Source organism: Sitophilus oryzae, unplaced genomic scaffold (genome assembly GCF_002938485.1).
Source record: "Sitophilus oryzae breed Bouriz unplaced genomic scaffold, Soryzae_2.0 scaffold_810_pilon_pilon, whole genome shotgun sequence".
Classification (NCBI taxonomy): Eukaryota; Metazoa; Arthropoda; class Insecta; order Coleoptera; family Curculionidae; genus Sitophilus; species Sitophilus oryzae.
Window position 1 is genome coordinate 5,599,871 of NW_022147429.1, and position 13,838 is coordinate 5,613,708.

General features: G+C 31.1%; 1 protein-coding gene across 1 annotated transcript in view; it reads left to right on the forward strand.

Moving 5' to 3' along the window:
- LOC115888985 (transmembrane protein 68) overlaps window positions 1-13,838 on the forward strand; it is a 55,728-nt gene extending 41,890 nt beyond the window's left edge. The window contains exon 6 of the mRNA XM_030908887.1: window positions 13,706-13,838. Coding sequence (XP_030764747.1) covers window positions 13,706-13,756 — 51 coding nt within the window. The 3' untranslated portion in view covers window positions 13,757-13,838. The remainder of the gene's footprint in view (window positions 1-13,705) is intronic.

Consider the following 13,838-nt stretch of genomic DNA (forward strand, 5'->3'; position numbering starts at 1 on the left):
AGCAAAATTTTCGAAAGGACCCTGTAGCTCAGAAACGAAGAGGGCTATGAAATTTTTGTTTACAGCATTTTCCGTTTGACAAAAAAATGAGACAGGATGGTGCAAACCGCATCCTCCTATCTTTACTAATAACGGAGATACCGTATGATTTCAACCAAAATGGGACACCCTGTACAGAGCGACCCATATTTTGTGCCTGGTTATTATAAACTAAGTCACGTTTTTAGTTAGAATTATTATTTGGACATGTTATATTATTATAACATGTCCAAAATATATTGCTACAGATTCGAGGTACGAGCATTGGTATCTCGGAAACCGTAGATACTCAGATGGTTAAATTGGGACAAATTTGCGCCTTGAGATGTTCACCAAGATGCCATCATTTTTTTTAAATCAAGGATTGCTGAGTTTTTTGAAAAAAAGGAATTTTTTTGAAAATCAATTTTATTTTTTCCTGTAGTTACTTTTTAGAAAATCGAAAAACCATTTGCGATAATACTTTTAGATTTTCAAATTAGCTGATAACTTGTGAGATACAGGGGCCAACTTAATTTTTTTAAATACGGAGCTGCATTTTTAATTTTAGGTTTTGAAAAAACTCAGGTGTCGGTTCGTGTATCGTGTCACGGCAATGAATTTTTACTCCCAGTCCGCGTAAAAAGTTTCATTTAAAAAAAAATGGAGAACGCCGTTAGTGATACCACCTAATCTTTTTTTGACAGGGCTGTATTTGTTCTCTTTTAACATTTACACAACTATTTTTTAATATTTTTCAAGTGGAACTTCTTTACGCGCGCTGGGAGTAAAATTTCACAACCTCGGCTCAGATGTTCAAAATATACAAATTTTAGATTGATCAAGTTTTAACACTAATGCATAATTCTGTTTTCTTTCTTTGTTTTAATAGTTGATAAATTATTGTTATTTGCGAGTATTTATTTTAAATAAATGCATATATCTCAGTAACAGTTCAGTTAATTTTCTCCAACACCGAAAATGTTAATATATTATATTTATATTCAAATTTTGTAAATACAATTTAATTATAAATTCATAGTACCAGACATGTAATAGTGGATTGAATATGTATATCTTTCATAATATTTAACGTTTTATTGATTATTACAAATAAGTGAACAAACTGATCTTTTATTCATAATATTTGTCTTTCACTTAATATTATAACATAATACTAAAATCTTATGTCAAAATAGAAAACAACGTTTGAAATATATAAGTTATTATTAGCATTACTGTATAATAAAATTCCTTGAAAGCTAGTGTAGTGCTAGTTCTAATTAGTCCATTTTACAATAAATCAGTTTTGGGAGAATTGTAATATTCTGATGTGACATTGTATAATAATGAATAGTTTTAAATTCAATGTAGGCCATTGTTATAAAACTAGTGTTGCACAAGACAATTCTTGTCTTGAAAATCAATTTCTTGTCTTGTCTTGAAATTCAAGACAAGCAATTTTCAAGTTTTCATTTCAAATTCATTCATTTTCTTGTCTTGCAGATTTCTTGAATGGCAAAGTCTTGTCTTGTCTTGCAAGACTCTTGAAATTTCTTGTCTTGAAAAATTTTACATTCTAACAAAAAGGTAATAATATTTCTATATTTTATTTCATTGACAGCGTCGTATACAAAATGTAATACGGAAAAATGAACAACAATGATGCTAATTTTAGCAAAAAAAATCTTAACGGATTGCAAACGAACTACGTCAACTCGCCAGTTTGACGAATCAGGAGCCATTACCAAATAAAATCTGAATAAGAATAAGTAAGGTTAAGTTCGATTTATGGGTTTTGGGTTATTATTTCGTACCTAACCTTGTGCGTTAAATAAAATAATGCCAATTACCAATATACGATTTGTTGCCTCGGCTTTATTTTATTTCATTCTCAACTCTAAAACACTGGCTATGACAGAAAAAAAAAATGAACACTGGTCAATATTAATGCCGGGTTTATACAACATTTGCATAAGTCGTAATCATAATCACAGTCTTAATCATCGTCACAATCACAACGCAATCTCGATCTACGCAATCGATTTTATATCAGTGAAGTTGGGTAACATAATTAAAGGCTAAGTTCATGGTAAATGTCAACAGGTTTATAAGAAGTGGATAGTTTAACTTTTATGATTGTGATTACGACTATGTAAATGTTGTATAAACCCGACATAACTTGCGCAAAGACCTAATTATCACTTAAAAAAATGTATCATTTCTAACTTTCAAGAAATCTGACAAGACTCTTGAAATTTCTTGCATATTAAAGTCTTGTGTTGTCTTGATTTTCAAGACAAGAAATTTTGAAAGTCTTGTCTTGAATTTCTTGCAAGAGTCTTGGCCTTGCAAGACTTTTTCAAGACTCTTGTTCAACATTATATAAAACAGATACTAAATTGAATAACTCTCTAAGCTTTTGAGCAACAATTTCAGATTTTGGTGTCCAAGGTTTTTGAATTGTCCACCTTATTTGGGTTGAATCATCCTGTTTCCTGTATATTTATACAGGGCATTAAAATATGGGTTTTTATTTGAAAAAAGGAGTTATGATAAGTTTTTTATTGTTCGATTCAAAGGCAGCTACAGCCAACGACATATGAAAACAATGTTTGAAATATAACACGCGGGTTCAAACTGGAGAACGCCGTCAGAGATACCACCTAATCTCTTTTTGACAGAGTCGTATTTGTCTTCTTTTAACATTTACACAACTATATTTTAATATTTTTGAAGTGAAACTTCTTTACGCGCGATGGACGTAAAAATTCAAGGCCGTGACAGACGAGCTAGCGAGACACAGACGTTCAAATTACACGAATTTTAGGTTGATAAAATTTTAACACTATTGCCTAATTCTGCGTCTTTTTTTTTCTTTGTTTTATTAGTTGATAATTTATTGTTACTGGCGAGTATCTATTTTAATTAACTGCATATCGCAGTAACAGTTGAGTTAATTTTCTGCAACTCCGAAAATATTAATATTTATATTTAATTATAAATTCATAGTAACAGACATGTTATAGAGGATTGAATATGTATATCTTTCTTCATTCATGACGTTTTATTGATTATTACTACTACTACTGCCATTACTCGCTGACGAGTATTTGACACGCATCAGAAGATGGTCACGCAAGGCGTTTTCTTGCATGAACTTGTTCAAAATATACAAATTTTAGATTGATCAAGTTTTAACACTAATGCATAATTCTGTTTTCTTTCTTTGTTTTAATAGTTGATAAATTATTGTTATTTGCGAGTATTTATTTTAAATAAATGCATATATCTCAGTAACAGTTCAGTTAATTTTCTCCAACACCCAAAATGTTAATATATTATATTTATATTCAAATTTTGTAAATACAATTTAATTATAAATTCATAGTACCAGACATGTAATAGTGGATTGAATATGTATATCTTTCATAATATTTAACGTTTTATTGATTATTACAAATAAGTGAACAAACTATAATCTTTTATTCATAATATTTGTCTTTCGCTTATTACCACATAGTATTAAAATTTTACGTCAAAGTAGAAAAGAATATCAAATAATATAAGATATATAAGATAGGAGGGGGGGATTTTTATATTATAAATTACTGTATAATAAAATTCCTTAAAAGCTAGTAGTGTGTAGTGCTAGTTCTAATTAGTCCATTAAAAAAAATCAGCTTTGGAAGAATTTGTAATATTCTGATGTGATATTGTATAATAGTGAATAGTTTTAAATTAAATGTAGGTCATTTTTATAAAATAAAAGATGCTGAATTAAATAACTTTTTAAGCTTTTCAGCGAGATTTTCAGATTTTGATGTCCAAGGTTTTTGAATTGTCCACCCTTTATTGCATCACCCTGTATTCTGTATATCTATACAGGGTGTCAAAATATGGGGTTTTATTAGAAAAAAGAAGTTTTAGGATAAACTTTTGATAGCTCGATTCAAAGGCAACCTATGAATATAAATTTGGAAATTTTATTTTTGAAATGAATATCTGTCTTTAGGATACAGTGTTTGAACTAAACACTAACAATGACATTAAGGTTATAATATATTTTGTCCAACGACACAGGAAAAATTTCAACAGGCGACATCCAAAAAATGACAGAAATTACAATTTGTCTGTGAATTAAAATGACAGGCACAACTGTAACTCTCAGGGATTCTGTCGTTTGACAGACTATATACAAGGTGACCCAGGAGTAGGAGATATTAGCCGATTGGGCTCCTCCACATGCGCAGTTCGCTTGACCTTGACATATGTGGCTTTCAAACCTCCTTGAGTGATTCCAGAAAGAACCTTGTTGTGAGACCTTAAACGACCTTTAAGGTTGACTTTCAGATGTATTTGAAATGCGTTTGTGTACCCTTCACAAGATTTGCCATTAAATTTCCATTCCAAAATACCATAATGGTATATATCCGTACTAAACCGAGTGGTTTGTGAAACATACCCGTTTTTAACCTAAATTTACTGCTTTTTTAAGGCCCTTTTAAAATTCTAAATTCAAAGAATTTAATTTTTTAATAGGAAATACAGTATAATAGTGTCTTCTTCAAAATTCAGTCTACCAAAATTTGCAATCTTGTTTGATATGTACAGGGTGGGTCAAATTCGACACTTTTAAATGGAAACACCCTTTTCTATAGGAGATAGACGAAAACTAATATCGGTGTCTGGAGTTCAATTTTCATCAAAAACATGATGGTGAAAACCGCACATCAATATCTGTTACCGTTTCGGAGTTACGGGGTTTTTTAAAAATGTGCATTTTTAACAAATAGCTGTAACTTTTTTGCTATGGAAAATTTTGTATTTTTATGAAAACATTTACAAAGCACCTTTTTACGTAGAATTTAATGGTTTAAGTATAATTTTTTTTAAAATTAATAATTTAAGAATTATCAACAGAAAATTTGATTTTTTATATGGGACACCCTGTATATTTTTAATTTATTGCAAAGAATTTAAAATTACTTTTCTAAAAATGTAAGACACTTGATATTTTGTTATAATCCCCTTCGAAATACAGAATTTTTAAAAGTTCGCCACTTTTAACTAGTAGGCTTTGGACCCCTTATTGATGATATGCCCTTAATGGAACTCGAAAACATATTTTTCCAGCAAGACGACGCACCGCCTCTGAACGCTGAAGTTATCAGCAAATTTTTGCAGCGAATTTCAAGAATAATTGAATAGCTAACCAAGATTCCAGCCGTTGGCCGTCGAGGCCGCCTGATTTAGTGCCCATGGATCTAATCCTATGGATATATTTGCGGAAAAATAAAGGTTCCTTATTCTTCTGTATAATCTAGACAAGAATTAGAAATACTTAGCTATGAGAGGTTTTGAGTTATGAGAGGGTATCTTTCATCCCCACTGAGTTAATGAATTCCGCAAGAAATGTTCAAAAACTGCCCCGTCTGTCCATAACAGAAGACGGTCGATATGTCGAACACCTGTAGCAAAATCTCATGTCTTGGTTTGCTATTTATTTTTAATGTTATTAGATATAGTTTAAATGTGTTGATGTTGGTTAAATATATTTTAAATAGTTATAAAATTCTGCATCTCTCATAGCAAATATTATTTTCGTTTTAATTGATGCTCACAGCTAGATTTTTTTGCATTACAGCCGGTGCCGTTCAAAGCCTACTCATTTAAAGAGGAATCGAGCAAAATATCAAGTGTGTTATATTTTTGGAAAGGTAATTTTAAATTCTTTCTAATAAATTAAAAATATACAGGGTGTGAAAAAATAAAATTTTCTGTTGATAATTCTTAAATTATTAATTTTAAAAAAAATATACTTAAACCATTATATTCTACGTAAAAAGGTGCTTTGGAAATGTTTTCATAAAAATACAAAATTTTCCATAGCAAAAAAGTTACAGCGATTTGTTAAAAGTGCATATTTTTGAAAAACACCCCGTAACTCCGAAACGGTAACAGATATCGATATGCGGTTTTCACCATCATGTTTTTTTACAAAAATTGAGTTCCAGACACCGATATTAGTTTTCGTCTATGTCCTATAGAAAAGGGTGTTTCCATTTAAAAGCGTCGAATTTCATCCACCCTGTACAGGGTGAGTCAAAACTAAATGTTGTATTTTTCCTCACTATTTTTATTCGAATATCCTGCATTTTGTATCCTAATCCAACAGAGTTTTGTTTAATTTTTTCATTTTATTAAGTGCTTGGAGAAAATTGTGTTTTTTTTGAAAATATAAGACAGGATTTACCATTACCCTCACATTACGTAAAAAAAATAAATAATAATCACAAACCAAAAACCTAATATAGAGCTTTTTTGGAAGCCTGGGTGACCCTGTGTGAACATTTAAAGCAGCAGCGAAGGACACTTTGTATATGAGTAATTTTGTTGTTATATTTTAGTAACAGTAAATATATCAGAATTTGTATATAGTGCCTATAGATATTTGGAAATACAATAAAACTGTACTCGTATAATAACAAAAAATTACGTAGTACTATTTTTATTTCCCATTTTAGGAATATTCTGGAGTTGTAACTACGTAAATAAAGTTCTTGACAAATCCAATTATTTTTGTTATCTTATTTCTCAAAAATAATTACCGAAATTATATAATTTTACAATTTATTGAAATTGGTCGAGAGGTCAGTATTGCTTAATGCGATTAAATACATTTAATAAACAAATTGTAAACATTAGGTCACTTACTGTTTGACCAGCGGATCTGTAGCTACGGAAGGAATGCGAGAAAAAAAAATCGATATTGCCACGTTTATCTATAAAATTGCAAAATTGCCAGACATGAACTATAAATTTAATATATTTTTATTATATATAATGTGTTTAGCATATATTCTGACGTATATTACTAAGGAATTTTAACGTAGTTCATATTGTTCGATATGTTTTATTTAATAACTTATTTCTTTCATTCTGTATAATCTGCCTATTATGAAAGTTGAAGATTTTCAACGATATCATTGGCAAACCGGCATCGCCGCGCATGGCCGCCTATTCATCGAACATGATTGGCGAGTACGTCACAGGATTTGTTACCACGCGGTTGCCATGGCTTTTACGCCTTTCCTATTCGCTTGCTTTATCCCCAACTTCACGGTCTCTTCTGAAAAGAGTAGGAATATTGAATACTATTGAAATATCCAGTGGCGGTGTCATTTTTTTGATCATTATTACTTTATTTCATTATTTTATACCGGTTATCCTAAACTTTATTCCTATATTTTTAGTATATTTGATAGTTAAGTTGTGTTTTATTGTTTTGTTATCTTGTTATAATGTTTTTCGTTCGTAGTTTTTAATTATTAATATCAAGTTTGATCGTATATTTGTGTTTTAAAACGAATAAATTTGTTAAGGGTAAGACGCTACATAGTCAGACAAGAGAAATAATAGCTAATTTATATAGGTAAGTTAATAATAACGTGGATGAAATCTCATTTGGTGTATTTCCTTGTGTTCATAATAGGGTTTGCGATGAAGAAGCTACAGAGAGTTCGCTTGAGTTGCCGCTTAAACGTAAACTTGAGCGGATATTTCTTTATACCGGAGTTAGCGTATCGGCTATAAAAAAATTCACACAGAAGATAAAAAAAAGGCTGAAAACTAACCCCGATAAAATGATATCCTCTCTGGAAAGAAACGACCACGTGAGACTGCTGTCGAAAAGCTCAACGACTTTTTCGAAGTGGTCAGGAATTTGATAAATAGATTTTATCTCGAATTCAAACTCGTCCCCACAATTAGAAAGCTTTTGCAAAAATTGCAGGAAGAATCGAATTTTCCTTTTGCAGGGAAACGCTTAGGGGGTTATTAAAATCAAATGAATTTTTTTGGCGTAAATGTTAAAATAACAGATAAATATTAATGGAGCGGCCCATTATATTGCAGAGAGAGATATAAATATATATACGCGAAATTCGAAAATATAGCCAAGTATTATCTATTTGGATGTAACATATGGGTAGACAATGACCTAACCTTTAAAAACTGCTGGCGGAGCGATACCATATCTGGTGTAATAGGCAATATCAGATCTACTGATGAGTAAAATTATGTTTTGTTTGCGCTTCCAAAGTTAACTATTTTCAAGATTTTTTTTTGCTGGAAATAGTTATATCTAAAATTATGTATTATAGAAAAAAATATAGTTAGTACAGATATATAAATAAATATACCTCAAGACTCAGTCTTGATCATCTGCTGATGGCAGACATGGTTAGCGAAACGTGGTCCAGTGTAAAATTAAAAGTGTTTTGGTGTATTGTACTGATTTAGTGTTTTATTTTGCTGTGTAACACCAAAGGTTCCAACCCCCAGCTGTAATTATTTCTTCTATTATATTAACAACACAATAATAAAATGATTCAAAATATTTAAGGGAGCTTTAATAAAAGCTTTTAGTGTTTATCTGCTAACTCAACAGTAACGATTCAAACAGCATAAAGTTTTTTGAAAAAAATTATTAATCTGAGTATTATATTTATGATACACATTATTTTCATATAACACCGTACGCCCATGCCTATTTTATGAATGAAATTGGGCGTGTTTTGTTTACAACTGCGTTCCCCTGCCGATACCCCGTAGCTACAGATCCGTTGGTCACACTATATAGGTCAACATAAGTTTAAATTGGTTTTCAATTTGTGTAAATTGTGTTGATTAGCGTTACCAATTTGTTGATTAGCGTTACCAATGATTGAATCCCAAAATATATATCTAATCTACAGATATACCGGGTGCGTCTCAAAAGTAGCTCACCCTATAATATTTTTATTTTTTCAGATAAAAAAACTAGATTTGGTGTGTTAGTGTATCACATAAATTAGGATTGATTGACGCCTTCAATTTTGTTTTTTGGTCACTTTCTGTTTCACAGGGAAATAACTGCAACTTTTGATTTTTAAATGGCACCCTCGGTTTTTTTTACTTTATTTGAGAGAAAATGACTTGAAACTGTTTTTGATCACTTCCTGTTTCACCGGAAATGATCTGAAATTGACACTCTGAATAGAATGAGATATCATATGTCAACTTTTGACATTTTTGCTTAAAACAAAATTATATTTTAAATTTCGATCTAGAGTGCCATGGCTGTGTTAAAAACACTACTTTTTAATCAAGGAGCCTTGGAAAATAGATTTGATTGTCCAATGTTCTGGTGTCTTGTCCTGGTCGGTTAAAATCTTAGATTATATTACAGTTAAAATATGCCCAAATCGTATTTTTAATCATCAATTAATTGATAAAAAAATAATTCAAAACCATATTTTAATCATCAATAAATCTCAAATTTTTCAAATAGAACGAGAGTGGCTCATTATTATATTTAGAAAAATAATTTCTTTGCAAATAATTTGGTACCAACACTTGGTATTCCGAGTCAAATTGTCGTTATGAATCGTATATTGCAATTTTAAATAAACCATATTCGAAAATGTCAAAAGTTGAGAGATGATATGTCATTCTATTCAGAGTGTCATTTTTTATCAAATAAAGTAACAAAATACCGAGGGTGCCATTTAGAAATCAAAACTTGTAGTCATTTCCGGTGAAACAGGAAGTTATGAACAGGAAACAGGAAGTGATTAACCCCCTTTCTAAACATTCTAAACATCTAAACATTTATGTTTAGAAAGAAAAAAAAGTATAGTTCCTGTTGTAAAATAAATAAAATATAGGAAACTCGGAAATATAACTTTTAAATATCGATGTTCTACTTAATATAAATAAAATATGATCTTAAAAAGGACTAAAGTGTCTGGAGTAGGATCATTTAAGCCCGATCTAATTTTGGTAATTAATATGCGACCACCGAAGGAAATGTTCTTTCAGATTCTACGGTTTTGGGTGGGACTGTCATTAAATGTAGGTAACATAATTTTTCGAGAATTTTGGGATCTCGAATAAAATAAAACACATGGACTTCGTTGGTTGATTGGTTAAAATGGGAATACGACCCCTTGTCGAACTCTAATTATATAGCAGAATTTCTATATTGATACTACTCACTCTGTGACCCTATCCTTAAGACGGGATAATTAGATTGTTAAGTGTTTATAACCATTTGGTAGCATTAAGGAAACGGATAAATTCCGTTATGCTGTTCCCGGCGAATCTGTAAACTCCGAGCAAACGCGTCCTATAAAAAGCCGGACAGCGGCATGGGTAATTTAAGTTGATTATCTTCGTAATTAATGGTAGAATAAAGCTGAATAAGTTGATTATGATACCCTAGTTTCAATACATTGAAATGCAAAAACACAATTTCAGTGTTTCCTGAATTATCTAATTTTTGAAATGAAACTTCCTTATGCACCTTGGGAATAAAAATTCAAGGGCGCGTCACACGAGCTAGCGTCACGACATGCGTATCACGAGCTAGTGGTAACGAAAACTAACGATTGAGGAAGTGGTAAGTCAATTAAGAAGTTGAGATGGGTCTTTGGAACGTAGTAACGTGGGCCCTAAGTGAGCTAGGGGGCTGAAACTCGGAAAGCCCTTCGAGCTCGCTTTTTTCATGATATTTTGACGACGTTTCGTGCACTATGAAACAACATCAGTGGCGAAAAAAATGTCCGATTTAAATGAAATTTGTTATGTCGATAGATTGGACCAAGCCTAATTTGACCGTGTACGACACGTGTCACTGTGATAGTTAGTTTTGACATAAGAAACGTCAAAAGTTGATGTCTTCCGATCGCGACTGATCGCGACATATTTGGTGGGTAGGCTATGTGAGCGACGGTGCAGAGGGTCCCACCCTGCAAAGTTGGATATGATCGCTTACATCTTCATCAGGGTTGGACTTAGGATTTGATATTGTAGGAAAATGTGGGTCGATTTCGGTATATTTGGGGACGGGCTACAGGATGGTGCCTTCGGCGTTTCGAAAATTTTTTTCACCGTATTCTCTAGTTACGTTGATCCAAAGTTGGCCTTGGCAAGACGAAATGTTATGCTGGCTGTCATTACTTAAATTTTCGTTACTATTAACGTTTGGTTTTATTGTTTTTCAAATACTTTTTTGCGAAAAGTGAAACATGAATTGTGTACCTTCAGGTATGTAGAATAATATGATATTTTACTTAGTAGTATTTTAAAAATGCATATATAAACTTTTATTGGTTTTGTTTTCTATTGTTCAAAATGAAAAAAGAAAAAATTAAGCGTTCATTCGGTTAAGCATTTGGTACCCTATTAATGAGTATTAAGCTCAAAGCTTTTCACTGTCTTATTTATCAATGCTTAATCTTATTAACTGTGTTAAAATTGACTGCTAGTTTTTGCTAATCTGTTCAAAATAACAGATTTTTGGCTCTAAACGTAATGTGAAATCTACTTATATACGAGTAATTGAATGAACAGTTTCTTGCAAAAACAACCACTTGCATTAACATTTTTTTAAGGGACCGTTAGGTTAAGGGTCTTTTAAGTACCATTTTAATACTGATTGATGACCTGTACGTCACGTCAAATAACTGGCACCTTTAAATTTAATTGTCTTTTGGGACACTTAAAAAAATGTCTGTGTATACATATCAAGGCACACTTACTTACAGCTTTACAACCTCTAGGTCAAGAGACTCGACATTTTGCACAAAGTTTTCTTATACAAAGTACGCGAGCAATAAGAAAGAATTTTATAAAACTTGAATTTAAAGGGGTTGTAACTACCCTTTCAATATTGAAATATTTTTTATTTAAGAAACCACTGATTTCGCGACAAAATGCTTGAACACTTTTTTTTTATTTTTGTTTTTGATATACGAAAATATTTTTTTCCACAACGATTGTCCCATAGGTGGTGAATACAACCCCCTTTTCATCAAGCTGAAACCAATGGGAGTAAAAAGCTGAATTTTGGCTTACGTATAGATTGTTAGGTGTAGAGGTTCAATAAGTAGGGATTTTTCGAAATTGAAAAAAAAATGAAAATGAAAAACATAAGAACAATTTGCAAAAAATACATGTTTTGCAAAAACTACTGAATATTTTCTTCTAAATCTACTTCTTCTAATCTTTAATCCCCTCTATGCCTCTATATAAATGGACGAAATCGTCAGGATTTTTCTTAATTATGGGTCGATTGGAACCAAACTCGTGGATAGCACGTAGATAGAGGTACCCGAATGGATTCCTCAGACTGACAGACGGACAGACGGACAGTCGGAAGTAAGAAGTTTCACTTCAAATATGCGCACATAGTGCACACACCATTTTTTTGGCGTAATTTTTTTGCCTTAAAAATCTTATTTTTGTTATTAAAAACATTTAATAAACTCCAAGCGTTATGAACTGATACCTTACCTTTGTCCTTTACCAAGTTACTAACGAACATCATTTAATCTTTGTTTATATCTATAGATAGGTATATTATAATGACTAGTAAAGAAACATTTTGTCTATTAGCTCTAAAACAGAAAACAACTATAATTAATTACACTTATTAATTGCATTTATCTGTTTCTCTTATCGTTACAAGCAACAATTGTCTAGGTTTTTGCTTTCAAGTGAAATTTTTGGCAATAATCAATACACATTATAATTAACTATACTGCATAGATTTTCAACTGTTCTACAGGGTGGCTCAAAAAAGTTTGAGTGGATCGAAATGATTTTTTTAAATGGTAACTATTATTGCAGTTTGGCTTTCTTTTGGCTTTGCTACAAATATCGTAATCCTAAATCATACAGGGTATTCAAAATTATATGCCAAACTTTCTAAAATATAAAAAGATAAATACCTTTTCTTCGTTTTTTTAAATGGAACACGCTGTTTATTATTTCTTTGTTAGATGGAGAATTAAAAAATGAACCCTTTTTGTATTTCAAATTTTTTTTTGCGAATATTTGTGGTATTATATTGCATATGGTATTTTTAACAGTAATTTTTTATCAAAGCCATCCAATGATTTTTGTCTGGTAGGTATTTTACCGTTGAAAGAGCCATATTATGTAATAAATCCGCGAATATTTGCGAAACCGCTAAAATTTTTGAAATACTTTAAATACAAAAAATGTTCATTTTCTAATTCTCAATTTAACAAAGAAATATGCAATATATAGGGTGTTTCATTTGAAAAAAAAACAAGAAAATTTATTTTTTATTGTAAAAAGTTTGGCATAGAATTTTGAACACCCTGGTATGGCTCAAGATTGCGATATTTGTAGCAAAGTAAGTATAGACCCACTACTGTAAATACCTAATATAGTTTTGATTTCAGGACATCTATTGTATTTTTAATAATTTTTTTAAAAAAGACTTTAAAAAATAATTTTTTATTTATTTACTAATATCTTTTAAACTATCAAAACATACTAAGTAATATCTTAGGATTATGTAAAGTGATCAAAAAGAAAACCAAAAATACAGGGTGTTTCATTTAAAAACATCATCCCGATCCATTCCCACTTTTTACAACCACCCTATAGAAGTTATAATATTTTTCTGAAATACACTCTAATACATACTTTAGGTATGCACTTATACAAAATTCCTAACTTTGTTATTATAGGAGTTACAGATGGCCGACACATTATTGTCGGACCCTGTATATTGTATAGGTAATTGACAAACCAACGAGAGAAAAAAAAAACGCCTTTTTGAGCCAAACTGTTCCGTATTTTAAGGACATTTTTCCCATTTTTATTGCAGTTTACCGATCCGGATACCTTGGTTTTACCGAGTTTTACAAAGGAATCATAGACTAATGTCACGTACTAGAGATAGATTGGACACTGATATAAAACAAATGGGTCCGTCATTTAGAGCCACCTGGTGATCCGGA